The sequence below is a fragment of the Citrus sinensis genome, chromosome 3 (genome assembly GCF_022201045.2).
Source record: "Citrus sinensis cultivar Valencia sweet orange chromosome 3, DVS_A1.0, whole genome shotgun sequence".
Taxonomy (NCBI): domain Eukaryota; kingdom Viridiplantae; phylum Streptophyta; class Magnoliopsida; order Sapindales; family Rutaceae; genus Citrus; species Citrus sinensis.
The window spans coordinates 50,529,090-50,556,699 of record NC_068558.1 but is presented as its reverse complement, the minus strand read 5'-3'; the positions used below and the strand labels follow the sequence as shown (position 1 = coordinate 50,556,699).

Genomic DNA, 27,610 nt, shown 5'->3' with positions numbered 1-27,610 from the left:
ATAGGAATGGGGTGCAATAGAAATGAGAATCAATTTATCAAAAAATTTATTGTATTAAATAATATAATTTTCATTAACTAGATATATGTATAAATATTATTATAAAAATGATATTAATTAAAAAATAAAATTAATAATAATAATAATAAATACTAATAATGATAATATTAATAAAAATAAAAATAATAAATAATAACTAAAATAATAAAGTTAATAAAATTTAATAATAATAACATTTAAAACAATAAAATTAATTGTGATTTGAACGAAAATAATTTGGAGAATATGAAAAAATTAGAAAGATACAAAAGTCAATTCAAGAAATAAAATCTCATTTTCAATCCCCAGGAAAATAGAATTCTCATTCCTTATTTCTAAATTGTATGAGACCCATAGATTTTATTTTATTCTCATTTTTAAATTATATTTTGCTAAATAAACATGATTTTTATTTTCATTCCTTCATTTCCATTCCCTTTCATTTCCATTCCCTAAACCCTCAGGTAAACACACAATAAAATAATTCATTTCAAACTACAAACAAAACCTTGCAATCTAATGGTTCGGTTACGTTGATCATTGTGGAATCGATCCCTATTTATGCTCGTGTTCCAACACTGTCGAATCGACTATTGTGTCTAAAGTCACATGTTTTTTCTTAGCCGTCCATTCTGAAGGGGCTTACCTACTTAAAAATAATAACTGAAAACCTACCAACAGCGCTGCTGCCTCGGGACAGAAATTTACTAGAAAAATCGAGTCTTCTGCCCCAAGCCTTTGAGAACAACTGTACAGGAAAACTGGATAAGTACTCAGATGTTTACCAGTATTCTCCGCACGAACAATTTCCTACTTTAAAGTGATGAAATCGGTCGAATCCCTCAAGATAATGTGCTGAAGAGGGACTGCTGATATGTACTTCATAGCAGTGTGGCAATCACCACAAACCTGAAGATTCCTGAAAATTTGAATGGGTCCGTGTATGTATGTATGTATATATCTTAGACGTCCATTCTGAAGGGACTTATCCACTTAAAAATAATAACTGAAGACCAACCAACAGTTGCAGCCTCAGGACAAAAATTTGCCAGAGAAATCTGAGACTTCTGCTCCAAGCCTTTGAGAACAACTATACAGGAACACTGGATAAGTACTCAGATGTTTACCAGTAGTCTCCGCACGAACAATTTCCTGCTTTGAAGTGATGAAACCGGTTTGAATCCCTCAAGATAATGTGCCGAAGATAGACTGCTGATATGTACTTCATAGCAGTATGGCAATCACCGCAAACCCGGAGATTCTTGAAAATTCTAATGGGTGCTCCTTGTGGCAATGTTAGAAGTCCAAAAGCAACAGCCAACTTTTCACTATGATAAGCCAGACCAATCTCCTTACCCTCTTCTTCCACATTATGAAGTGCAAAATTCATGTCTGGCACATAACCAGCTTCCTTGATCAGTAGCATAATCTCATCAATCTTGGAATAAATGTCAGTTCTCAATGGATGGCCCCTATCTTCAGATATAAAGATGTGTACTTGGCTGTTCGTCTCAACCCAACTACAGCCGGGTTCCTTACGGATTCCCCTTGATTTCATTAGTTTTCGAACTCTTGCGGCATCTTCCCATTTACCAGCTGTGGAATACATATTAGATAGCTGAACATAAGGCATGGCATTCATGGGTTCCAATTCAAAGAGGTTATTTGCCGCTCTCTCTCCCAGTTCCAAGTCCCCATGTACTCTACATGCAGATAGGAGAGCTTTCCATACAGTTGCATCTGGCTCTCCTACCATCTGATCTAGTAATGCCTTGGCTTCAATGAGTTTTCCAGACCTCCCCAGGAGGTCAATCATACAGGCATAGTGATCGGGACCTGGTTTGATTCCATAAACCTTATCCATTGATTCGAAATACCAGCGAGCATTCTCTGCAAGACCAGCATGGCTGCAAGCAAAAAGTAAGCCAACAAAAGTAATGTAGTCTGGCTTGGTGCCCCTGGCAAGCATCTGATCATAAAATTGTAAAGCCTCTTTTCCTTTACCATTTTGTGCACAACCCATTATTAGAGCTGTCCAAGTGATAACATCCCTTGTATGCATAGAGTCAAATACACGATTAGCATCGTTGATACATCCACACTTAGCATACACGAGTACAAGGGAATTATCTACTGATAAGGATGAACAACCACCAGATTTAAGAAAGACTGCATGCACTTGTTGCCCAAATTCCAAAACTGTTAATTCTGCACAGGCACTCAGAATGCTGGAAACGACAACATGGTCCGGACAAATGCCTGAGATTCTCATGTCAGAAAAATATTTGAGAGCTTCTTCATAAGAGCCATGGTATGCACACCCCGTGATCAAGGAGGTCCATGAGATCACATCCTTATCTTGCATAAGGTTAAAAACCATAAAAGCACAATCTAAGTTCCCTTGTTTAGCATACATATCAATAAGTGCATTGTTCACAAACTTATATCCTTCAAATCCAGTTTTTACGATTAATGAATGAACAGACTTTGCATTATTCAAATCTATATTTGAAGCAAAACAATTTAAAACAGATGGGTATGTGAAATCATCAATCTTTATGTCTCTCGCATGCATTTTCTTGAACAAAGACAAAGCTTCCTTATGAAATCCTTGCCTCGCAAACCCAACTATCATAGAGTTCCAAGAAACCTCATTGTCAATCTCCGAATACTCTAACAATCTCCTGGCACTATCCAAATCCCCGCATTTTGCATACATATCAATCAATGCACTTTGAACATAGACATTAGCTTCAAAACCACTACTGAGTATACAACCATGCACCTGAGCCCCAAAATCACGTGCCGAAACAGCTGCGCAAGCTGTCAATATACTAGGAAAAGTAAACTGATTAGACTCAACCCCTTCAACTCTCATGTCTCGGAAACACTCAATTGCTTTAAACCCATAGCCATTTTGTGAATACCCAGTTATCATAGTAGTCCAGGCCACATGATTTTTACCATCAGGAAACATTTTAAAGAGATACTCAGCTTCGAAGATGCACTTGCACTTTGCATACATATCAACAAGACCGGTCACAACAAAAGCATTCAAGTCAAAACAAGTCTTTATGGCATACCCATGAAATTGTTCTCCTCTTTGAAGCAATCCCTTTAAAGAACACAACCTAAGTACATTATCCAATGTGTATTGACTAGGCCTATATCCTTCAAGCTGCATTTGCCAAAACAACTCAAATGCTTCAATATCACGTCCATAGTTTGAGTACCCATAAATAAGTGAAGACCAAGTGAAAAAATTCTTGAAGGGGGTTTCGTTGAATAGCTTTTTTGCTTCCCTTAATCTGCCTGAATTGGCATAAGCAGCTATCATGGTGTTCCATGTAAACCCGTCTCTATCAGACATTTTCTCAAACAACTGGCCTGCTTCATCGATTTCACCTGAATTCGAAAAATCAACAAGAGCCCGATTCAAGTCAGATGCGGGCTTAACAGAGTTTCCAACGTTGTGAGTATAGCGAGCTGGTCCTATGATCTTGCTTCGGCACCTGAGGGAAAAATTAAGAATTTTGAAATCCAATTTGAACATAACCGCTTTTCTTTTTTTTTCGCGGTTTATACAAGAACTCACGGATAATATTGGCCAAAATTAATCGGTAAACGCCGCGAGTATAAGTAATTTTTTTTTTTATGACATGAGACTGTTATTTAAATTATAACTTATATTACATAAAAGTATAATTGATATGTATAATTATATATGTATATATTGGGATCTGTTGACATTAATATTGATATGACACCGCTTAAATTTTTAACCCTCTCAAATATTTAAGGGACGTTAAATTTCCAACCTGAAAGAAAGACTGCCTTCGTTCTAAAATTTAAAAAAATATATATTTAAATTAAATTTCTATAATACATTTTTAGAGACTGAAACTATTTATTTTACATTTATAAACGAGTGGCTCTGGCCACTTGGGCTCTAGCCATTTGAGTACAAGTAATTTATAAACGGCAAGGGGTGGGTAAAAGTAAAACTCTCTTTCAAAACTGCCCCGAGAAACTCAAATGCTCGGGACGTACTCGCTTTTTATTTTTATTTTATTTTTTTGCCCCCTGAAAAATCATCTCCGAACACCCAAATATCAAACAAAATTCATGGTTTCCAAATTAAGTCCCTCTTCACATCAACCCACCAAATCACCCTTATATCAAAACCCGAATCCAATTCTTGAAATTTGTCTCGAAACGCTAGTTGATTTCAGTTCACTTTCAGTCGTCGAATGCGAATGAACCCCCCAGCAGACGCCGCGGAAACGTCACCACTCTTAGCTCACTCACTCCCCGACCACCTCATTCGAAGCCGCCGTCTACTCCGCCGTCCGCCACCTCCGTTACGGGGCGCCGCGGCGCGACTCCTCAGACGCGCTAGCGGGAGGCGGTTGATGCTACGAGAGCCATCGGTGCGCGTGAGGGAAACGGCGGCGGAGCAGCTGGAGGAGCGTCAAAGCTACTGGGCTTACTCGAGGCCCATTATAGTGCTTGATGTCCTGTGGAATTTGGTATTTGTAATTGTTGCCTTCGCAGTGTTGGGTGTGAGTATAAACGAAAAGCCTGAGGTGCCTCTAAGGCTCCGGATTGTTGGTTACGCTTTGCAGTGTTTGTTTCACGTTTTTTGCGTCTCTTTGGAGTTCAAAAGAAGGCGCCGAGGGGAAGGTGTTGTTTTTGGTGATTCCGTTTCTGGGTCCAGCAGTACTACTGTCACCGGTGATGAAGAAGAGCGGTTTCATGGTGAAAATGATAGCAGGTAGAGCTCACAATTATTATTATTTTGTTTCTAGAACTAGAAGAATGTTTCACTTAACTTTGAATGTTTGCACAGTAGTTAAAGTATTCGGTGAATGTTCATTTTTACTTGCCAGCTAATGCTTATCAACTAAATATCCACTTATGCTTGATATTTTATTTGTTTAATTTCCCAAATATAGCTTTAATTTGTTTGCTTTTATGGATGCAGTGTAGCAAAGAATTTGGAGTCAGCAAATACATTTCTTTCATTTTTGTGGTGGATTGTTGGGTTCTACTGGATAACTGCAAGTGGTGAAACTTTGATAAGTTGTTCGCCGCAGCTTTATTGGTTAGTATAAATTAAAATGTTTGTTCTCAAAAAAAAAAAAAAAAAATTGCACATATTTGTTTTCTTTGCTCATAGAGATTAAATGGGTTTGTTTTGCAGGCTTTGTGTTACATTCCTTGCTTTTGATGTGGTCTTTGTTATGATCTGTGTTGGTGTGGCATGCCTCATTGGTATTGCTGTTTGTTGCTGTCTTCCTTGTATACTTGGAATACTCTATGCATTGACAGAGCGGGTAATGTACGGTGAATATCTTTGAATTCATGTTGATATGATATTTCCAAAGTTTCTTTTCGTTCTCTTTGAGTGTATTGGTTTTTGAACCTCTCTTTCTCTTTCATTTGGACATAAGAAGTTAAACATATTTGAAAAAAATAAATAAATAAAATAGTTTGACCAAGAAAAATGAAAACCATTGAAGGCGTAAGGTGACCAATACAGTTCATATGGTTATTGTAAAGTGTTGAAATATATGCTCTGTGCAATTAACTTGGGTATACACAAAACTTAGTGTGAATCATTGTGGCAAGAGTTTAGGATATAGTTGTAAAATAAGTACATTTTATGCTAGAAGTTTCCATTGAAAGAGTGACTTAAATGTGCTGGGAATAAAGTACTTAATAAGCTAGGCTCCAATTCCATGCCTGAGCAGATTTAATCTAAAAGCATTTTATTGCTTTATTGAAATAAGTGCGAGTTCTTGGAATGTCAATGAAGTGCTTCTGATATATGCGACTCTATTTATTTTTATCAACATCACCTCAGTGCTTTTACATTTTGCATCTTTCTGTTGTTATACGTGGTCTGTTTGAAGTAGTAGGCGGCTCAACTAATTCAAAGACTTGGTGTATTTGTGGTTGGAGAGCATATTTTGCATGAGCAATAGAACATGTAGATACAATTTTGCTGGTCTTCTTTGATTTTCATCTTTCGATTGCATTCAGAGAAAAAAAATAACAGAAATAAGATTGGTGTTTGTGGATATGCTTAAAATAAATAATTCATCTTACCAAAAATAATAATAATAATCATAGTAATAATAATAACTCATCTTGGAAACTTATCTTGGGGGATATTGTTATCGTCTTAGAGCTGTGAAAAATCTTTGTTCGAATGCAGCCATCTGGTAGTTCGAATATTCTGTGTAGCATGTGCTTGTAATATTCTTCCTATGTGGGGATTGTTATGCTGGTTTGACTGTTTGGATTCCTCTCATTTGTTCAGTTTTGAAGCTTTACTCTTCCATTTGCTCTACATCCATGATGCAGGAAGGAGCCACCGAAGAAGAGATTGATCGATTGCCGAAATTCAAATTCAGCAGGATAGATGGTTTAGAGAAAGTTAATGGTGAGATTCAAGAACCTTTTGGAGGGATAATGATTGAATGTGACACTGATATGCCAATGGAACATGTTATTTCTGAGGATGATGCTGTAAGTCTCTCTCTATGTTGCGTTTTATGTTTCTAGAAGTTTTAGAATGTTCTTGGATATATTAGCTTCTTGAGTGTAGTAAAGCCTAGGATTTATGCCTATGGCTCTAGCCTGTATGCATTAGATTGGCATCCCAAATGCCATGAACGACAGCAACAAATACTTAACTCCGGAAGTCCCAGATTCAAATACAAATGAGCACCATATGTCTAATTATTGATACATCTACTGTCAAATTACGATGAAAAATAAATAACAATTTTAGACTTGAGATATTTCATGTTTGCAGGAGTGTTGCATCTGCCTTTCTGCTTATGATGATGGAACTGAGCTGCGGGAACTTCCTTGCCGACACCATTTCCACTGCTCTTGCTTAGACAAGTGGTTGTACATCAATTCTACATGTCCTCTTTGCAAATTCAACATTCTAAAAATGAGCAATGAAAGAGGCAGCGAAGAGGTTTAGAAAGTCGTAGTTTTCCATTCGAGAGCTGAATAGAGCTGGTTTCTGGGATGTATATGAAGTGTGCTCCACACACTAGCAACAAGAGCTTCACTCAAAGTTGGGTTAACCAGTGTAGTCTCACTGTATTTGCAGGTTGCTTGTTCTAGTTTTTCCACGTCGTTTAGGTATATTTTTGTTCTAGATCAAAGTTCCGGAAATATGGTCTAATTATGTATTGGCCGGATACTGCAGTTAATGTATATTCTAAAGCTAATATAATATAGCTAAAACTTTTATGTAATCTACTGCAGTTAATGTTTATAATGGAAGATTAGTCACTGATCACCGGCATCGACCAAAGAAAATGCAAGTGGCAGGTGTCTTCATTGCTCAACAATTAGGAGCCCAGCGGAGAGTCGTCCCTGTGTCCTGATGTTTCATTGCTCAACATCAGATCTTTGGTGCACTTTTTGTTATGGATCCTCTTCTGATTTAATTTTTTTAAAGATTTTAGTCTTTTTTTTCTTTAAGTTTAGAGGATTCAATGCTTTAAGGCCGCACATGCGACAAAGATGGCCATAGGCGTGAGAGTGAAGAAATACACAAATTAAATATAATTCGTCAAGAAACATCGCAAGAAAATTTAAGGCAAGGAATATGTTTGCTAATCCTGAACAAAATTCCTTTATTTAATCATGTCCTGCACAATTAATTTCTTTAAAAAACAGAAAAAGAGAGAGGACCCATCAAAATATCAGACGGGATACGGATTCCAAACAGGAATCTCAGCAACAAGTCCATTAAACTTCTTCGCATCTGCACCAATAACTGGCTTTTGTTGCGCCGATGGAGACGATGAACAATACTCGTACCTTGACTTCAATAATCCCAATCCTGATCCCGCTTTCACTCTGACGGAAACATTAAGAATCCCACTCCTGATCCCTCTCGCATCTCTCAACAAATAACTCAAAAAATTCAGATGATTTTCCGGCACATAGCCTCCAATAAAATCCGAAACGAGCAACGTGGCTCTCCCAACAAGCCTGTCCCCAGAACCAGAACAAGTCCTGCATTGTACTTCTAGGGTTATAAAGGTGACGTGCATTGGCAGCTTCATCACGAGCTTTTCGTCCCACGCAGGATAACTTCCACCGATGGCATCGACTTTCGTGACACGATTGTTAAACGGGTCGAGTTTAACGACGGCGAATGCTTTCTTTTTCACTGATCTTCCGTCAACGCGAAGATCTTCGGCTGACAAGACTGTGATTTCCACCGTCCGGGAATGGGATGAGCAAGAATTCTCCATATGTAGTGATTCTGATTTCTGAGGATGCGATGGTGATGGTCTGATGGATTGTGATTATATATATATATATATATATATATAGCATTTAGGAAGGAAGTTGACGCGAAGAATAAAGGAAAGTACTGCGATGCTTCTTTGTTATAGAGTCGTTAATGGAATTGAATCTATCAGCGGTAAGTTAAAAAAATGTTAGAAACCTTGGGATCGCAATTGTGCCCGTAATATTTGATAATTGATATTAGTTTAATATCTAAAAGATACCCGCATAAATATTCAATTTTTTAAAATATTTTTAATCTAATTTTAATTAAAAATTTTAAATCTTAAAAATATATAGAGAAAATAATGTAATTATGTAAAGTACCAAGTAACCAAAGTGTTTTTGTATGGACTATTTTTCTTTAACTTAATATAGGAATTATTTTATTATTATAATTTTTTTGGATTAATATTTGAAAAGTATTATTCTTTGAAAATATTAATCTTAATCATTATTTTAGGCATCATGTTGGATGGGTGCCGATGATGGTGAATGAAATGAAGATCTTCTCTTAGAACTTGTGTTGAATGATAATATGAAATGTAATTGTTATTGTTAGATACTAGTTTGTGGTTTTTTTAATGAATTTGTGTATTTTATAATTAAATTTGAGAATTTGTGTTGGATTGATGTTGAAATTTTAATTTTTTATTTACATTGGTTAAATTTAAAATTGAGTATATTATGTGGAATTTGAGGTTATTATTGTAAATTTATATATTGAACATTTATGATTTTAAATGTACAAACCCGCAAAAAATCTGCCAGATACCATTGCGAGTTTGTTAATTATCAAAACCTGCAGTGGGTGGGTTTTCTTAAAAAAATGAAAACCCGTTGCGGGTTTGATAATTTATATTTTGTGCGAGTTTGGATTTGGTAATGACAAACGCGCTACGGGTGGCGCCCATTGCCATCTCTATTGAAACCTTAAAAAAAATAAAGTAAAAAAATATTGTTATTTTTGTTGTTGTTGTTGTTGTCGTCGTCGTCATCATCATTGATACTATTATTAATGTTAGTATTAATATTAACATTAATTTTTTAATAATAATAATAATCATAATAATTATTATAAATAATAATAGTAATAACTATAATTAACTAAGCACATTTTATTTACTTGTAACAATTCATTCTGATGCCAAAACAAAGTAAATACAATAATGAAAATATAGCTAATTCTAATTTTTACAGTTTAAATAAATAATTTATTTTGTTTCTCATTTTTCATTCCCACTCTAACCTATTCTGATTACCAATAAGTAAATGCATCATAAAGGAAATGAAAATTCATTCCGATACAAAAATAAAATAAATACATCAATAAAAATATAATTAATTCTAATTCTTACCGTTTAAATAACTATTTATTTTATTTCTCATTTTTTATTCTCATTCTAATATCTTATGATTACTAATAAATAAATGCATCATAAAGTAAATGAAAAATGCCAAGATTGATGAAAAGGGACTCGTCCCTGAACCCCGTTGCTTTTATCACTTTCTACTCTATATCTTGCAATAGAATGGATGAAGACATGAAGTCTTGGAAAGGTACGTTAAATTTCAAGTCAAAAGTTTTCGTCGGAAAACGTAACTCTGTAAATTGGTTTTTTTTTTTTAATATTTTATATATATATATATATATATATATATAATGTATTGTAAAGTGTTATTGAACATAAGAATGATAAAACAGTTCAAATTAAAAAATCAATGTTCTCATTTTAGACGATCTCATTCATATCTGCTAGTCACGTGGTTGTTTTAACACGTGAGTGATCGTATAATATATACAAGAGGCGGTCTACTTCATTCATATTGATTGTCTATGAATTTGGCAACTTACACCAGGTTGTTTTCTGTTACAACAATTCAATTTTCAACGTTGAACCGGTCACTTCCGTATGATAAGCGCGAACACGCGATCCAGCTTTAACAAACCGATCATGTCTTATTTATTATTATTATTATTATTATTATTATTATTATTATTAATTACAGGTGTTACAAAAACATTTGACCTCAATTACCAATCATGTAAATGCAGATGCACTTCGATAGAGTTTCTTCTAAAAACGCTCCATTAATTAAACTGTTTCCCCCCTTTTATCACTTTGGGGACTACTTTCCTTTGCTGTTATATATATGCGTACATTCTATACAAAAGAATCAACAAATGAATGAATGATTTATACTGTATCTAATATAGTAGGGATTTAGAACCATACTGTATATGACTAATCCATACAAGCATCTACATATTTATGCACGGTTTGCGCACCAAACAGGAACCCCAGTGACAACTCCACCAACGGGAGCCCCGAATCCCGAAGCAAATCCCGAATAGGCAGGCACATAACCCTGCACGTTCAGTCTTGGTGCCTTGGACAAATAATTGCTGCTGCTTGCATGCTGATCCGCGGCCACCTTAAGTGATCTCACGGAAACGTTTATAATCCCATTCTTGTCCCCTTTAGCATTCCTTAATCTATAACTCAGAAAATGCAGATAATTTTCCGGAGCATACCCTCCAATGAAATCTGAAACAGGTATTCTGGCAAACCCAACAATTTTGTTGTGATTATTATTATTCCCTGAGGAAGAACTCTTGCTCTTGCATTGTACTTGTACAGTAATAAAACGTGCATGCATGGGCAATTCGATAACGAGCTTTTCGTTCCACGAAGGATGGCTTCCTCCTGATTCGTCAACTTTTGTGGTGCAATAATCGAAAGAAGTATCCGTTTGTACGATTGCGAATGCGTTCTTCTTTATTAATCTCCGATCAATACGTAAGTCTTCGCCTGATAGTACTGTCAATTCTATCGTGCGGTAGCCGGAGGATGATTTTTCCAGCATCGTTTCAATTCAACTGCACGTGCTTGTAATTGATTTTGATGCAACGCCCGAGCTCGAGAGGCAATTAAGCAAGTGTTATACGCACACAACAAATATGCGTGTTTAACTTCTCTTTTCGAAGATTTAATGGATGGATGGGGGCGAGTGGTTTTTATAGCTGTTTGTGAGGCAATCAAGGCAGGTGACGAGAAGGATAAGAGAAATAGAGACGTTGTTTCTCTGGCTTTCCGTCTTTGTTTAATATTCGGACCAGCCCGCGCTTCAGTCAACGAAGGCTTCCGATGGGCAATTTGGTCTTTTCCGTTAGAAAACAACCCAAGCGTGAGGGCAACGTGCGACATGACCCTGACCCTTTAAGGTGGGCTTGGACTGCGTCAATAATTTCGTTGGAAAACTTGAGAAATCTTCACTAAAAAATTAAAAAGTTCAAATGTGGCGTCAGGCGTGTGGGTTTGATAAGAGAAAATTCCAAGTCATGTTCGTGGCAAATGTAGTAAAATCTTAATTACCTCCTATTAATTCAAATTACATATACAATTCCGATTGATTATCCATAACTTAAATCATGTGATATATGTTCTGGGCTCTTTTTAATTTTTTTTTTCCAGGATTAATCACTATGAGTGACCATATTTTGACAAATTTTAAAAATGTGACACATTTTAAAAAAATACTTGAGCAGTTGATAATCCATTAATTTTTCTGTTAACTTTAATAAAAATAGTAAATTAATTACAAAATAATACTTTTGCCCCCTACTCAATTATTGTTTATTTTTTAAATTGAAAAAAATATAAAAAAAATTACATCTAAGTGTAATTAAAAGTTTTTTTTTGGTTAAATCGAAAAAATCTGTTTAAAAAAAAAATTCTTATTGAATCAAATTTGCCGTTAAATTTAATAAGAAAATTTTGTTTGATTCAACAACAATTTTTTTTTTAAATGTATGATTTAACCAAAAAATTCTGTTAATTGCACTTAGATGTAATTTTTTTATTATTTTTTCTATTTAAAAAATAAAAATTAATTGACTTGGGGTAAAAATATATTTTGTAACTAATTGTAGGGATAGAAACGTCATTTTATAGCTATTATAGGGATAGAAACGTCATTTTTTAATTAATTCTAGTGGCAAAAATATTATTTTACAATTAATTTACTATTTCGTTAAAGTTAACAACAAAATTAACAAATTGTCACCTACTCAAATATTTTTTAAAAATATATTAATTTTTAAAAATTTATCAAAACAAGTATCACCCATGACTAATTAACCTTTTTATTTTATTTTATATGTATTGCTTGACCCTCGCCAATGTTTTCACAAAAACAAAAGCAATGTATTGTATTGTGCAGTGCATCTGACAGTTGGGACGATGATCCTGCCTATGTGCTGACTTGTATATTTGGACTTTGGCGGCTGAGCGCCTGAGCGAAACTCCGAAAAATAGATTTTTTTTTTTTTTTTTTATTTGACGATTTCCAGCTGACATCCAAGCCACGTACATTTTCCACCTCGGCTTCTAGGAACTTCAAATGAAGGACGTGGCTAAGGTGCAGAAGCTGCAAGTAACAGCTTCGAACTTTCCCATTTCCATCACCTTGCGTTGGGACCTCTTTCTCTCTCCTCTAGCACCCGTGAAAGTTGCCCATTGGCTACTGTTACTTACAGAAGCTGTAGCATAGACTTCTCCTCAAAGGAAATATCAAAAATACAAAACAAAATCGCGAAATTTCTTTAACAGCCTCTGCTTTTGTCAACAACTTACAACTAAAGTAAGTTTCGCCAAACACCACGTCACCACACGCGTGTAAAGTATCCATGTTTAATTAATTATTGCTTAAGTTTACTCACTCGTATCGATATCGCGGACAATGACGTTGACCGTGTCAGTCTTCATTTGGGTGTCCCGAACTTACAATTTAATTAAAAGAGTGTAAATTGGCCCACCTAACCCACTGCTTAAATTACTCACTTCTGCATATTTAAATTGGGCTGTAAGTATTCTCAAAAAAAAAAATAAAATTGGGCTGTAAGTTATAACAAATATTATAATAGGAAAATCCTTTTGAATTTTTATTTGCGTAATTTTTGCGAAACAAACTTATATTTTAACATTGAATCTCACAGCGAAACTTACTTATATTTTTAGGTAATATTAAATTTAATAGGAATAATCCACTGTTTTACCGGCAAAGCACTACAAATAAGTCCTACGTAAGGGGTCTGCTTCTCTTAACACTCTTATAAAGTCCCTCTTTTTAAAATTTTATAATGTTAATCTTGATTAAAAATAAGCCTAGTTAAACACCTACTGCCCACTGAATCATTAAAGAAGTTCTGTAATAAAAGAAATTTTATTTTTATATGGTCACGTGAGAAAAATATATAGGGTTATTTGTATAATTTGTTTTATAATGATAGAGGTTCAAGTGATACACTTTTAAACATAAATTTAGATACAACATTCTGACCATTAGATCAATGCTAATCAAGGGTTGAAATTGAAGCTCACGTGATTTTTCTAATTTTAAAAGCAAACAAATTAATGCAGTGGATTCTAATATAATAATAAGTTATTACTAATTCTTCTCTCACTTACTTAATATATCCTCTCTTTTGTCACTTTTTAATTATTATACCTCTTTAATTGAATTATTTTCCTCTTTTTTGTATTGTAGCAATAATTTATTATTATATGAGGACTTACTACATTAATTTTTTAACTTTTAAAACTGAAAAAAAAAACATGTCTCTTCAATTTCAACTCTTGAATAACTTTAATCTAATGGTTATAATATTATGTTTAAATTTATATTTAAAAATATGCCTCTTGAACGTACCCGCATATATATTTAATGAAAATTGAGAAGGCTAATTAATAGGGATAGGAGAGTGCCGATAGCTCTACTCTTAAGCAAAATATCATACACATTAATATTTTAAAAATGTTGTAATACTTAGGGATGGCAATGGGATGGGGAGCCCTACTACATTCCCCACCCCATTAAAATTTTTTGCCTCCATTCTCCACCTCATTCCTCAATAAATTTAGTAGGGTGGGGATGGGAAATTCTCATGTGGGAAATGATTTATCTATCCTCACCCCATTCCCCATTTGCTTATTTTATAGTATGTATAAATATATGATTTCAGTAAATTAAAATTAGAGAATTAAATTAAAAATCATTACCATATTATAAAGTCTTTAAATTATTTTTAAAAAATCTCTAAAAATTTGAAACAATATCTTAAAATGCTATCAAAACTAAAAAATATTTGAAGAGAGCATTACCTTAAAAGAGAAAAGAAAATATAATAATGTTTTAGAGTTGAAAAAGAATTATATTGTAGGATTTTCTTTTATTCATATCATGTTTATATTATATAAAAATAAAAAATTTTATTAATTAACATTATAGTTAATAAAATAAAAAATTATTAAATAATAATTTAAAACATATTTATATATAATGGGGATAAGGATGAGGATGGCGTGGAGAGTATAAAACCAAACTCTACCCCGTTAAAAATTTAGGAATTATTTTTCCCTCACTCTCCACCCGATTCTCTAAAAATTATTTTAAATTTTTTCCATTTAGGGTGAGGCTTCATGGGGCCCCAAACTCGAGGAGAATTTTACCATCCCTTGTAATTATGTATAGATAAGTCATTTTGTCATTTATAAATTAAAAACCCATTTCAGGGCTTCAAGCAATGGATGGTGAGTTCAATCGGTTCGGTTATGTTATTATGTATTCAATATTTTTTGGATTGCCATTGGACTATGATCCTAAAATAGTGTTTATATGTCCCTAATAATTATGTGAATAGATTTTCCAATTATTACTCGGTAGATTTTAGGATGCACTACAATTTATTCGTAAATGCAACAACTATTTTGTTTTTTATTTTTTAATATTTTGACATTATCCGGGTTAACAAAAAAAAAAAAACCGGGATCCGATTTCAAAAGAAACGGTTCGTTTTGGTTGGAAAAATGAAACGACGTCGGTTATGGAAGGCATTTTATCCTGTGGCCTTGCCTGGAATAACAATTCGAGGAGTGAGAAATGGCTATGGCTTCAGCTACTCCCACCCGTCTCCCACTGATCTCCAAACACACTTCCTTCTACTTGACCAACTGCCTCCCTCAGACTCGATTCTCTCATTGCACGGCGATACGACCAGCCACGAACCGGTTCAAATGCTCAGCCGGTGGGCAGACCGGGTTCTTCACCCGTCTAGGGCGGTTGATTAAAGAGAAAGCCAAGAGTGACGTGGAGAAGATATTTTCTGGATTCTCCAAAACCAGAGACAACCTCGCCGTCATTGACGAGCTACTACTTTACTGGAACCTCGCTGACACAGACAAAGTGCTCGATGAACTGGAAGAGGTTTCACTTTTTTACCTTTACTAAAGAAATAGTAAATGTTTGATGTTTCCTCTAGAAATTTCCGTAGGGAAAAGAGAGTTGAGTTGAAGTAGTTGTCTCTTAACTGCCAGGCTTTGTTAGTGTCTGATTTTGGGCCAAGAATCACTATTAAGATTGTGGAGAGTTTACGAGACGATATACTAGCAGGGAAGCTCAAATCAGGACCCGACATTAAGGTACTTAAAAACATTCGCATCTAATGTGCAGTGGCCGCGGCACACATATCATTGATTGCTATGCCACATCATTTGAAAAACAAACTTCGAATTTGCACATTTGAAGAAAAAAAGAAAAACAAATTATATTTAATATACATTATTCTGTTTTCAATTCTTGAACATTCATTTTCTTTGATTGATGGAATTGCTATAGGATGCATTGAAGAATAGTGTATTGGATTTGCTGACTAAGAAAGGGAACAAGACTGAGCTTCAACTTGGATACAGGTTTCTTGTTAATCGTCTTGTTCTATTCTGAGTTATATGAATTCTCTTTAATCTGGTGTTTGTGTTTGTGATGTTAGGAAACCAGCTGTGGTCTTGATTGTTGGTGTCAATGGTGGTGGAAAAACAACATCACTAGGTGAGTTACAACCACTTTTTGTTTCAGGCAATTCTGGAGATGAAGTTATTAAATCATTTGTTTCACATACTTGAAATGTTGTCTCCATTTATAGTGCTTGGTTCATGGTCATGGCAAGTGACCTTGGCTCTTATGAATTTTGAAGGTTATGAATGTTGCTATGTTTAGCAAACAGTTTTTGCAATATATGATGAAATGACTTTCTGAGGCACTGTCTTCTTGCAGGAAAGCTGGCATATAGATTAAAGAACGAAGGGGCAAAGGTGAGATGTTATTCATGTGCATTGCTTCTGCTGCGGTGTTTTAAATCATTTCTTATAGTTATAGAGCATCAGAAAAAGAATTTAGAATCTCTGTAGAAATAACAAAGTGGTATTTTACTTTCTATTGGATGGTCTTGTACAGATCTAGTTCGGTTAGGGAACTGGTTTTCTTTAAGTTGTAGAATATGCTGGGAGGGGGGAAAAATGTTGTTGACCCCAAATCTTAAGAGAGGCTATTTCTATTACCAAGCATAAGACACCACTATGTTCACCAGTCTTTTCTGATATCTGCATTATGTTGGAACTTGCTCGGTTTCTCGGAAAGGGAGTAGTTGCAATTCAAGCCTCTTTCTAAATTCCTATCTTTATTTGATATCTTTCTTTCATTTTTTTCCTCCTCATTCACCACCTTATGCTTTAAAAATTATGCCAGACACTGATGGCAGCAGGTGACACTTTTAGAGCAGCCGCTAGTGATCAACTGGAAATATGGGCAGAGAGGACTGGTTGTGAGATTGTTGTGGCTGAAGGAGAGAAGGCCAAAGCATCATCAGGTAGGTGAAAAATTCCAATGATTTTTTTTTTCTTTTTCATTTCTTCTTTTGTTAGATTGCAAAAATCTATTGGACATGATATAACTACTAACATATGATCTTAGAGTGCTTCCTGAATAGTTCTTTCACAGGCTGTGAAAAGAGGGAAAGAACAGGGTTTTGATATTGTTTTGTGTGACACATCTGGACGTAAGTATGGAGAGCTTTTCTATTTTTTCTCTCGTGTATATTTTTACCCACCTCTTAGTTTCTTTATGTTCAGCAGAGTCTTTTATTGATTATTAGGTCTCCACACAAACTACAGCCTGATGGAAGAGTTGGTTGCATGCAAGAAAGCTGTGGGCAAAGTTGTTAACGGTGCACCTAATGTAAGTTTTTTGGTGGTTTTATATCTCTGTCGTCGAAGTATCTTTAGGATATGCGACAGATTGGCACTTCACGTCCAATCCAATAGGTTTTGCATAATGTAGTATTTGATACTTCTGTTATTTGGTTTAAGAGTGTCATTCTCTGTGATTGTAAGTGATTAATGGCTCATACATTTATTTACAAGCTTAATTATTAAATCTTTAATTTTAATTGTTACATTTACATTCCACTGTTATGATTCAATGTCTCTAGGCTTCTAATTTGTCTATGACCATAGCTAACATAATTTGCAGGAGATCCTACTAGTTCTGGATGGGACTACTGGCTTGAATATGCTTCCACAAGCAAGAGAATTTAATGATGTAATATTCCCATCCTTTGCTTCCTAATGATAAGTTGGTTGTGTTTTGGTTATTTATGCATAGCTACTTTTCTTTTTGGTGAGTTTGATTATCTATAATGTTTAGTGTTTACCATAGCTAGGACATGATATAATCATACTATTTGAACACTGCATCAGTGCATGGTTTACACTATCTTTTGTGACAGGTTGTCGGAATAACTGGTTTAATTTTGACAAAGCTGGATGGTTCTGCTAGAGGTGGCTGTGTGGTAAGCTCCAAGTTTAACCTCTGTGCTCAAAGCTATGATTTTGGTAAGACGTCTTACTTCCTTCTTGCAGGTCAGTGTCGTCGATGAGCTTGGCATTCCTGTAAAGTTTGTGGGTGTTGGTGAAGGTGTGGAGGACCTACAACCCTTCGATGCAGAGGCCTTTGTTAATGCCATATTTTCATGAGAACTGAAAGTGGTCAGTAGACATAAATTGGCCAATTCCTTCATCATTTTTTGAATCAATTCAGTAATCCTGTTAGTTACCCTCTTATATGCAGATTCATTGTTCAATCAAACTATTAGTTTTTTGGCGAAATAGGATGGCTAAAGGCTGAGCAGTTAACTCTATTAAAAAGTGCAAGACCATTTATGAGGACATGGATGCAGCATTAATGGGATTGCAAGTATGAGAAGAGTTTATTTATAAGAATAAATTCTTACCAGTTAGTGAATATAGGTGCATGCTTGATGTAGGGCAGTGTAACTAAATTGCTTTTCTGGATGATGTCGTTACATGACAGTTGGTAGAATGCTAGAATTTCTCCTCAAAAATGAGAAAGATAGAAAAAGGAAAAAAAGAAAAAAGAAAAAAAAAAGCAAGGATTTCAAGTCAAATAGTCAATCTTCCCCTAAAGAACAAGTATTAAAGCATCATCAAATAATGCAGAGAGGAAGAGAAAGCAAACGAAAAGCTCGGAAGTGAAAGCAAAGTCCGCCCATCAACATTAATTTTTTCATAAAAATGATGAAGTCCATATCCATTATGACAAACTCTGGGGATTTGGCTTCTCCAAAAAGTAAAAGTAAAAGTAAAAGTTAAAAAAAAAAAACTCTGGAGAGTTGGTTGTTTATTTTAGTTTAAATAAAGGACCCAAATGTTTTTTTTTTTTGTAATTGAACTTAACAAGTTCTAGACTTCTAGTTTAAATGATGGACCAAAATGTTATTTTCATACACATGTATTAAACTCTGGACAAAATGGATCTAAACTAACGTAGTGTTTACATTTTAGATTGGAGTGAGAATCTTGAAGAGTAGGAATCTTAGGATTAGGAGTAGGTTGTTTACTTACATTAGAATGAAAGAATGAAATTGAAATCAGAATTTAATTTATGTGTTTATATTGTCTTGGATTGGGAGTAAATAATTTTAAATTATAATTTTATCCTTATTTAAAGAATTATAATTTGTAATTAAAAATTAATAAAAAATATATTTAAAAAATAAAATAAATATTTTATTATATTTGTAAATTAATAATAATTATTAATATTCTTAATTATGTAAATCATAATTTTTTAATTAATTTTAATTTAAATTATGTGAATAAAAATTATTAATAATAGCAACACAAATGAAACATTATTATTGATAATATAGTACAAAATTAATATTTTCTTAGAATAAAATATTTATTATTATTAATTAAATAATTAATTAATATTTATTAAAAATTAATGTTTAATATTATTATTTTTAATGAATTTGATATTATTTATTTATTTTAATTATGAGGGTAAAAAGGGAAGAGGGGGGGAGTGGATTTCCACTCCCACCTCCCCCTATGGGAGTGGGAATCCCACTTTCCACTCCAAAATCAGGTGGGACTTACGGAGTGGGAATCCCACTCTCCCCTTAAAAATGATAAGTAAACACTGGAGTGAGAGGAATCCCACACTCCTACTCCAGAAAGTAAACACAACATAAATGTACTGATATTCTGGCGTTCGACTGAGAGAGCCCGAACGATATGACATCATCATTTCAGTTGATGTTTTTTGAAAATGCAAGAGATGATGATTGATCATTGCCAATTTTGCTTTCACTTCCCCGGAAGAGAGGGGGGGTGGTGGAAAAAGAACAACTACTGATGGATAATCTCCTCCACCCCGCGGTTCTTTCTCAGTGTTGCACATTTCATTACTCGTATAAAGCTTTTGGAGTCCGGAATATATTGCTTTCAGCTGTTGGAGTTTGTCTTTTCTTTTGAGTATGATGAAACGGTTACATTCTTAGTCGTCTCGTCAAGTCCATAATTATATCTCGACAATGAAAGTGGGATTGCTTAAATTTGTAATTATCAAAGTAGGTTAGTAAATTCATAGTCAACGTTTTAATGCTATTATAGTGTGTTCTTAGATTATTTGTGGAATCTCTTTTGATAGAATATTGATGGTGATCTCTCTGGTGGATGGTTGCCCTTACTTTCTGCAAGACAATACTGAAACTGGGTTTTGCAGTTTGTCTCTTTTAGACCTTTGGTATTATTCTATCCACATTCATCTGGGCATTTGTCTATTAAGCATTAAGTTAATCTTCAGTTTCGTAAGCTCATTTTTCTTGAACTTATAACATGCAGTGGTCATGACAGCACAGTCAGCAGCAAGAAGCTGCAAGTTGTGGTGGACCTGGTGGCACCATCTCCCAATCCGCTACGATAAGGAATGAAGAATAATGTTTGTATTACAAATCGGATTAAAAAATTGTGTAAAAAACTCATGTCAATGCTAATCCTAACTCTGTGAATTTGCAGATTTACAGAAGGATCGATGGTAATTCTAAAAAAGGCGAAGAAGCTGAGTCTCTAGTTGGTGTAGAGACTAAGACAAAACTTTAGCTCGTATATGTTTGATATCTTACTTCAATGGGTTATAACCAAATACGATAGATTTTATGTGTGAGGTGTGTAATCGAGTTTGAGCTCATAAACATTGTAAGTCCCAGTTAAAATTACATTCCAAGTATGATATACCCATACGTGTATTTAACTGATTCTTTAGACATTTTATCTGTGTAGATCTGAGGCGAAACTGAACTTTTTAACTGTGGCTGTCGTAGAAATCAGAAGGGAGCTCTCAAAGCTACCGGTTTAATTCATATTCTTATTGTCGAATCTAAGACTTCCAATCTATTAATTGAACAGCTCATGCAAACATGTTATTCTGTTGAATTATTGGTTTGAGTAGTGCTAAAGCGAAAACTCATGTATGGATGGGAGGCTAATGTTTGACAAAGTACGGGGCCATTTTTCAACTGTAGCTCTCTCGGCTATTTCCTTTCACATTTTACATGGGCCATATGGGAGCATTGAGTCAAGCCCCCAAAAGTACTCCTTGACTTCGTTTCAAGCATGATGGCATTGGCATGCAAAATCAATTCAGCTCCATTATTCGTCACCTTGGCAATTTTGCATGTTCATTCGGTGGCTCACAAAAGTCAAGACTATCCAGCCAAAATGGTGGCTATTTCACTGGATTTGGTCCCGGAATTTTTTTCGACAATAAAGGTTCATTTTGCCTATTAATAGAGAAAGCTCTTTGGAATTGTAAAGGCGTTCCAGAAGATCGTCTCTTTCTTCGCAATTGCCCCACTCGCAGGTTTTCACAATCTATATGTTGTAATGGAGATATTTGAAGTGGATTTGGATGGTCGTCAGTTGCTGTTGTTGAGTCAAGCTCCAGCCGTTTTAGCTCCTCACGACTAAAATACTGATGAAATGAAAGACGATCTTGTTTTTATTCTCCATATCACCAACAATCCATTTGTTAGCTACTACAAATGCAAATTGATCATTCCACTTAAACTCTATAAGACGCTTCAACGCTTCAATTTAAATAAGTTAATGCAACCCATGAAGTTGAATGTGATAACTGCATGCTTGTTTGTTTTGTGAGCCCCCATCAAACACAGAATTTGGAAATGGATAACAAACAAAATACACGATATCTGCTTTGCTTTGTTTTTGAGATTGCCATCATAAGCACAGCTATCTACCTTTCAGTTCAATAAAAAAAAAAAAAAAAAAGATTTTGAACAGAAAGGAATTATTGTAGTGGCTAGGCACAGAACAGACGATCGGCAACTGCAATCAGCAGTACAGCAATGAGTAATCACACCATGATACAATGATGTTGTGATGATAACATCGCCAATTATACGATCTCAACATGGGGGCTTTGGCTTGTGAATTCCTGCTATAAATCAATATTCAGCATAACTGACTACATTGCAGAGTTTACAACTAAACCACCACCCTTTTTTTTTGCCCCCTTCTCTGTTTCAGTGGAATGGGAGGGTCAAACCCGCTTGCTCAGTATTTATCTAAAAGTTGTTTCAACTGAGCATTCGCTGCACCGGAGCCACGTACCATAGATGGAGAAATGAGTAAAAGACTGAAATGCTAAATAGATACAAATACATGTATACATCAGACTGACCCATAAACCAGCAACATAATCAGATGACATACTACAAATTCCTCCTGCCCTTCTACTAAGTTTATAATTGAAAAGTTCATAACTTGGCAATTGGTGTATTGTAAAAGGTAGCATGAGAAGCACATACTAGCTTCCCAGTGTCGTTGAATTTAAACTCCACTGCAACCACAGTCACATTTCTTCCACTGCGCACAACAGACGCTTCCATTATCAACTCCGCCTGTGTATTTAAGAACAGAAAAACAATAGTGTAAAGAAAAAAAGAGCACTAAACTCGGGTAAACAAGTAAAATGTACAGCAGCCGGAGCTGGCCGTTGAGAAGCTTCATATAAGATGATACAATAGTAAAGTCACACAACGCAAAGATTGAAATAAAACTAGGAGCATTAATGCCAGATTCAAGGGTCAAAATCATACAATTAGGCTGTGTTCAAAATGGAAAGAGCTTACATTATGTGGGGCAGCGGAAAGATAAGAGATGCCCAATTCACCGAGAAAAATCTCCTTATCCTCAGCAACAACAGTTCGAGCACAAGCAATTGCCATTCTCTCCGAGAAAGCTGCAATCGCCCCTCCATGTATTCCACCAAAAAAGTTCTGATGAAAATAAGCATGCATAAAAACATTCAGTTTTCGATTGATTACTCGAGTAATTTTGATCCGTTCAGCAACCAAATATTATACACCACAAGAGCCAAGAAGCAGAATGATCCAAGACACACAACGACATCATATTGACATTGAGAATTTAAAATATATAGAGAGAGAATTTACGAGGATAGCGGGTTTAACAGAGAGGTGGCAGATAAGGCGGCCCCGTTGGATTTTGTGGACTTTGATATGGCGGCCAAGAATATTGGAGTAGGAGTCGTTTGTACAGCAATCGTCCGGAATCGAACTGGAAGCTCCCACCTCCTTCAAGAAAACGATAACTTTAGACACGTCTTCAGGATCTACTTCTTTCGCCGACGACTGTTGCGCCATTTTTGACACCACCCACCCGATTTCGGATCGCTCGACGATTTATTATTTCTTTTTACTCCTATTTTTATTATTTACTAATTGTTTTTTGGCACAGCGGACCACGGAAATAGCCCATTACTCCTCCTTATGAATAAGCCCTCTGACACGTCCTCCAAATTTTTTATGAACCATCTTTGAAAAAAAAAAAAAAACTTAAATTATTTTATTTTATTTTAAATAAAAATTTAATTAAGTACTTAAATAAAATAATTTTTTAACAATTTTTTTGTACTCTCATTTCATAATTTATATTTATATTTTATGTTTAAATTAAGTTTTTTTAAGAAAATTATAAAAATTTGGAGTTATGAAAATAGAAATTATGTAGTAAAAAATAATTTAAGATTTGTTTGTATTTTATAAATAAAAATTTTCAAGAATTATTTTGTTTTAGTGAAATTGGAACGTTGTTAATTTTAATGATTATGTGTTTGTGTTTCAAAAATTAAACCGGAGGTAGTTTGAGAATAAAATTTGAAAAGGGTGTTACAAGAACTTCAAAGGGTGTTATAAGAACTTTAAAGGGTGTTCAACTAAAATTTCATTGACGATTACTAATACTGATTAGATTAACGAAGAACAAATATTAGTAGTTGATTTGTCCTGCGTGTTCTTGTTTGTATAGTTATTTAAGTTATGTGTAGCAGCAAAACAATAATCAGTCTGCAAAGACAAGCAATGAAGAATGTTAGGGAAAACGGGACAAAAAATTAAATAACAAGACAAAAGGACTTGAAGGCTATTCCAGATAAAATAAATAGAAAATGAAAGAAGTTACTCACCAAAGTTGCAAGTCAAAAAATGACTTCCGACATTAAGCTGGGAAGTGCCTTAATGTTATGCGAATGTAACAACAAACAGTCAGCGAATGTTGCTTGTTCAAGTTGTCCCACTTTTGTTTTATCATTGACTGTCGTTGCCATATGATAGATGGTAATTTAGATGACAAGGAGAAGAGATTCCTTCAATGTGGCTTGGAGGAGTAATGGGACTAGATGTATTCTGGATACTAGTTGTATATCTATCACTATCGTCGGTTCCAAAACCTGGAGTATTCAAATCCTGTAGTGGCGCCTGAGGAATCGCAATTGCATGTTCAGGATTGGAGGATTCTGTCATCATAATTCTATTCTCTGATCAAAATTTTGTTTTAACCCCCTCAGAGTCAGAGTTCCCATTTTCTACTCCCATGTCAAAATTTATACAGATCAGAAACGCAGGCTGATTGAATTATCTTTTTACTAATTGAGCAGTTCCAGTGATTCTTTACTGAGTATTCAGTCCTGCAACCCAAAGAAAATGCAAAAGCATGTTCCTGCAGATGCAATGTCCCGGAGTAGAAATAAAGCTATTTCACTTCACCATACAATTAAAGAGATAGGATAAATAATAGTTCATCACGAAGATATGTAACCAACATTAATTGTTTCTCATGTTATAATGCAAAAGAATTTGATGGATTTTCGGCGCCAGTGATGGAATTTGATGTTTGGTTCCGCAGCTTCTCATGCAGAAGAATTCTAATAGTACCTCCCGGGCAGAAGCTTTGCTATCTCAGCCCATCTGTTCCCGCAAGTATTCTGGGCGTTAATGAGAACCAATTCCTCCTCCTAGGCCCATGCGGCTCTTTCTATATCCGGATTTAAATGGTTGTGCCATCTGCAGAAAACAATCAAACATTAGCTCCAGACCAACATTTTCTCTTTTTGGGTGCCGAGTACGCGTATGAATACTATCAGCCAAAGTTGAGGTACCTTTCTCGGCACTGCTTGCCTATGCGGCCTGGCAAGTGTTTTGCTATGTCAGACCATTTTCCATTTCCCTCCTTCCCAAGTTCCCAACTGGTTCAATGATAAGATCATCTTCCTGGAAATCCAGACACAAAAACAAGTATCGTTCATAGCTTCTGAGCATGACACGATGTACTGATTTAAAGTGCTATAAGACTGAGCAACTTAATCACTGCCCAAGATCACAAATCAGATCAAAACAAGATGCTTTGAATCCAATGGACAACCTTAAGTGTTTAAGATAACTTTGAGATGAAAAGGGATATGAACAGAACTCGAACAAAAACAAGAAACAAGAAGTAATCAAGCACAAAACAAAGAAAGATTTTACGTGGTTCAATTGTGCAAGTATGCACAATCTACCTCCACGGGAGAAGCCACCAGAATGAGTTTTATTGATGATTCTTGTATCAGAATGAGTTTTATTGATGATTCTTGTGAATGATACAGAGAAACACAAGAGTTGGTTACAAAGAACAAGATGACTCTTTCTCTCTCTTATAACTCTATCTAGAATGCTCTTCGATTCAATGAGAAGCTGCTCTACTGATCAGCTTATATACCAGCTGATATGAAACCCAGAACGCACAGATTTCTGCCACCTGGACAACAGCTTCTTTAACTAACCTGATTCCTCCCTCACGTGCTCGATCACATGCTTCACTTAACCATAACCAAACGTCTTCAACTCTTGCCGTTTTCATCTTTTAGTCAGCCACATGTAAAGCTTTGAGCTATTTGACATGCTCCAAACGTTGCCGTTTAATATGCCCAAGTTTTGGATTCACCATTTTAGTCCACACACGACAACGAGAATTTTCCAGATTTATGATTTAACATAGCTTGCACCTCCTTCGTCTAGAGTCCTTCGACAAGATTAGGATTGAGAACCTTTTGCCAGCGATGCAGGCACTGAACTGCTGTTCTATTAGGCACACATTCCGCTGTGAAAGTCCAACTTTGATTTGAAAACAATTTGACCTCGTCTAGCAGGAGCAGTCACCCTCCTAAATTTACACAAGAAAAAGTTGCATCGTCACAAAGCTTTTACCAATTCAAATTCACATACACAGTGATAATAGAGTGAAAACGAATTTTATCATAACAGCCCCTTTCAAATTGCGATGCAAGAAGATGATGTTAACATGAGAAGAGATTTCTAGGCTCTGTTTTCTTGTTTTGGACAATATTGTTTATTAAAATTAAAAGAAAACAAAATAAAAAAACAACACTCTCAGTTAAAGCCGAATACACCATACAGCAGCTACTTGCGTATAAGTGAAACAGAAGTTTAAAAGAAACAAAAGAGAAACGAATAATTAATGAACCCTTGAATGTAGACCCTCTTTGTTTCTCTGGCTCGGCTGGAACTGATATCAAATACCGGATGAATTAAAGAAACCAAGCCCTCATTATTCTCATAACCGTTACGATCTTTAGCTTCCACCATTTTTAATTTTATTAAACCAAAATAAGGAATAAATAAATGATGATCTAACTTTTTAGCAACAATCTTTGGATTGTATGTAAATGAAACAATCGCTGCCTAGATTTTAACCCTCTTAAATATTCGAGGGATGTCTACTCCTCGCAGAGAGGCAAAATATCAGATTGCCTTCACTCAATTTTATTTGAGGAAGGAAACACCCCCACATGCATTGTGGGGGTTCGAACTGCTGCTCTCCAACCTCTCACCACTCGGCCTTTGGCCGAGTGGCTGGTTGATGGGACTGTTAATTAAAGATAATTTATTAAAAGATTTTGGGTATTTAGCAAAACAAATAGATTCCGAAAGCTTCGTTCAAATTGGTAGACAAGAATAGAGGGGGACAAGATCAAGAAGTCGAAGTGAACTGCAAAGATTGGGTTTTATTTATTTATTTTATTGTGGAATTATTATTTTTGATATAAATGCTCACTCATTATTCTATTAAATGATAAATTTTATCAACTGCTTTGATCATGGAATGATAGCGTGAGCCCATATAATTGTAAAATATACATTTAATTAATTTTTAGTCAGTGAACAAAAATGCAATGCGTTTTTTTTTTTTTTTTTTTGTGAACAGAAAAAGTAATTGGCTGAGTTTTTCTACTATGAGATCAAGTAATTGAATTAAATCTTTTATGTCAAGTTCAATTACTTGACTAAAATAGTTTAAATGGTGTAAAATCTAAATTTTCAGTTTGTGGGTCAAACCATATATAATTTTATTACGAAATCTCCGCATTAATTTATTAACTAAGATAATAGTACTTCACTTTGTATTTGTAACGTTACTCTCAGAAAAGAATATTCTATTGTTTGGGTGTTAAATTTTTTTTTTGTGGGGGGGGGGGGGGGGTGGTTTTTTTTTTTATTTAAGATTTTCACTAAATTGGATAGATATGGTTTCCTAAAAAAAAAAAATCCATCAGGATTAAAAGATATACGATCTTGAAAAATATATAAATAAAAATAATTAAAGAAATTCTAAAAGAGTTTCTTCTTTTTTAATATAATTCCAAAAAACAAAAAATGATTTGA

The 27,610-nt window shown here is 34.8% G+C and overlaps 6 protein-coding genes, 1 long non-coding RNA gene and 1 pseudogene across 8 annotated transcripts; 3 read left to right on the top strand and 5 right to left on the bottom strand.

Moving 5' to 3' along the window:
- Window positions 1-392: 392 nt before the first annotated feature.
- LOC127900991 (pentatricopeptide repeat-containing protein At2g03880, mitochondrial-like) lies at window positions 393-3,942 on the bottom strand. Its single transcript, XM_052436634.1, has one exon. It carries the CDS (start codon window positions 3,590-3,592, stop codon window positions 1,163-1,165), a length of 2,430 nt encoding a protein of 809 aa, XP_052292594.1. The 5' UTR covers window positions 3,593-3,942; the 3' UTR covers window positions 393-1,162.
- A 135-nt stretch (window positions 3,943-4,077) lies between these two features.
- LOC127900992 (E3 ubiquitin-protein ligase At1g63170-like) lies at window positions 4,078-7,363 on the top strand. Of its 2 annotated transcripts, XR_008052951.1 has the most exons (6): window positions 4,078-4,813; window positions 5,024-5,143; window positions 5,243-5,375; window positions 6,409-6,573; window positions 6,863-7,203; window positions 7,330-7,363. XR_008052951.1 is itself a non-coding variant. In XM_052436636.1 (5 exons), exons 1-5 carry the CDS (start codon window positions 4,290-4,292, stop codon window positions 7,037-7,039), a joined length of 1,119 nt encoding a protein of 372 aa, XP_052292596.1. In that variant the 5' UTR covers window positions 4,078-4,289; the 3' UTR covers window positions 7,040-7,363. The 2 variants fall into 2 exon arrangements, 1 of the variants encoding a protein (XP_052292596.1); XM_052436636.1 differs by having other exon boundaries at window positions 6,863-7,363.
- Window positions 7,364-7,772: 409 nt separating this feature from the next.
- LOC127900866 (BON1-associated protein 2-like) lies at window positions 7,773-8,330 on the bottom strand. Its single transcript, XM_052436121.1, has one exon. The coding sequence runs from the start codon at window positions 8,328-8,330 to the stop codon at window positions 7,773-7,775; it is 558 nt and encodes a 185-aa protein (XP_052292081.1).
- A 2,308-nt stretch (window positions 8,331-10,638) lies between these two features.
- Window positions 10,639-11,235, bottom strand: LOC127900865 (BON1-associated protein 2-like). The gene has a single exon (XM_052436120.1). It carries the CDS (start codon window positions 11,233-11,235, stop codon window positions 10,639-10,641), a length of 597 nt encoding a protein of 198 aa, XP_052292080.1.
- A 4,047-nt stretch (window positions 11,236-15,282) lies between these two features.
- LOC127901452 (cell division protein FtsY homolog, chloroplastic-like) lies at window positions 15,283-18,882 on the top strand. The gene is made up of 12 exons (XM_052438793.1): window positions 15,283-15,633; window positions 15,744-15,848; window positions 16,045-16,118; window positions 16,196-16,254; window positions 16,480-16,517; window positions 16,951-17,071; window positions 17,192-17,260; window positions 17,357-17,439; window positions 17,734-17,802; window positions 17,990-18,052; window positions 18,123-18,248; window positions 18,331-18,882. Exons 1-11 carry the CDS (start codon window positions 15,310-15,312, stop codon window positions 18,234-18,236), a joined length of 1,119 nt encoding a protein of 372 aa, XP_052294753.1. The 5' UTR covers window positions 15,283-15,309; the 3' UTR covers window positions 18,237-18,248; window positions 18,331-18,882.
- Window positions 18,883-19,511: 629 nt separating this feature from the next.
- Window positions 19,512-21,861, top strand: LOC127901506 (uncharacterized). Its single transcript, XR_008053699.1, has 3 exons — window positions 19,512-20,313; window positions 20,412-20,508; window positions 20,586-21,861. It is a non-coding gene; the product is annotated as an uncharacterized LOC127901506 (long non-coding RNA).
- Window positions 21,862-21,984: 123 nt separating this feature from the next.
- LOC127901505 (uncharacterized) lies at window positions 21,985-23,352 on the bottom strand. Its single transcript, XM_052438973.1, has 3 exons — window positions 23,045-23,352; window positions 22,721-22,867; window positions 21,985-22,489 (listed from the first exon to the last, which is right to left on the bottom strand). The coding sequence occupies exons 1-3, from the start codon at window positions 23,252-23,254 to the stop codon at window positions 22,346-22,348; spliced, it is 501 nt and encodes a 166-aa protein (XP_052294933.1). The 5' UTR covers window positions 23,255-23,352; the 3' UTR covers window positions 21,985-22,345.
- An 824-nt stretch (window positions 23,353-24,176) lies between these two features.
- Window positions 24,177-26,533, bottom strand: LOC127900864 (transcription factor MYB3R-2-like; annotated as a pseudogene).
- Between the last annotated feature and the right edge of the window lie 1,077 nt (window positions 26,534-27,610).

Excerpts from the sequence above, each read along its gene's own strand:
- LOC127900865 (XM_052436120.1), bottom strand. The coding sequence starts at position 11,235 with ATGCTGGAAAAATCATCCTCCGGCTACCGCACGATAGAATTGACAGTA.
- LOC127901452 (XM_052438793.1), top strand. The coding sequence starts at position 15,310 with ATGGCTATGGCTTCAGCTACTCCCACCCGTCTCCCACTGATCTCCAAA. Across the intron at positions 16,119-16,195 it reads GAGCTTCAACTTGGATACAG|GAAACCAGCTGTGGTCTTGA; the intron begins GTTTCTTGTTAA and ends TTGTGATGTTAG. Across the intron at positions 17,803-17,989 it reads AAGCAAGAGAATTTAATGAT|GTTGTCGGAATAACTGGTTT; the intron begins GTAATATTCCCA and ends CTTTTGTGACAG.
- LOC127900991 (XM_052436634.1), bottom strand. The coding sequence starts at position 3,592 with ATGTTCAAATTGGATTTCAAAATTCTTAATTTTTCCCTCAGGTGCCGA.
- LOC127901505 (XM_052438973.1), bottom strand. The coding sequence starts at position 23,254 with ATGGCGCAACAGTCGTCGGCGAAAGAAGTAGATCCTGAAGACGTGTCT. Across the intron at positions 22,868-23,044 it reads CTGTTAAACCCGCTATCCTC|AACTTTTTTGGTGGAATACA; the intron begins GTAAATTCTCTC and ends TATTTTCATCAG. Across the intron at positions 22,490-22,720 it reads TTTCCGCTGCCCCACATAAT|GCGGAGTTGATAATGGAAGC; the intron begins GTAAGCTCTTTC and ends TTAAATACACAG.
- LOC127900866 (XM_052436121.1), bottom strand. The coding sequence starts at position 8,330 with ATGGAGAATTCTTGCTCATCCCATTCCCGGACGGTGGAAATCACAGTC.
- LOC127900992 (XM_052436636.1), top strand. The coding sequence starts at position 4,290 with ATGCGAATGAACCCCCCAGCAGACGCCGCGGAAACGTCACCACTCTTA. Across the intron at positions 4,814-5,023 it reads CATGGTGAAAATGATAGCAG|TGTAGCAAAGAATTTGGAGT; the intron begins GTAGAGCTCACA and ends TTATGGATGCAG. Across the intron at positions 5,144-5,242 it reads TGTTCGCCGCAGCTTTATTG|GCTTTGTGTTACATTCCTTG; the intron begins GTTAGTATAAAT and ends TTTGTTTTGCAG.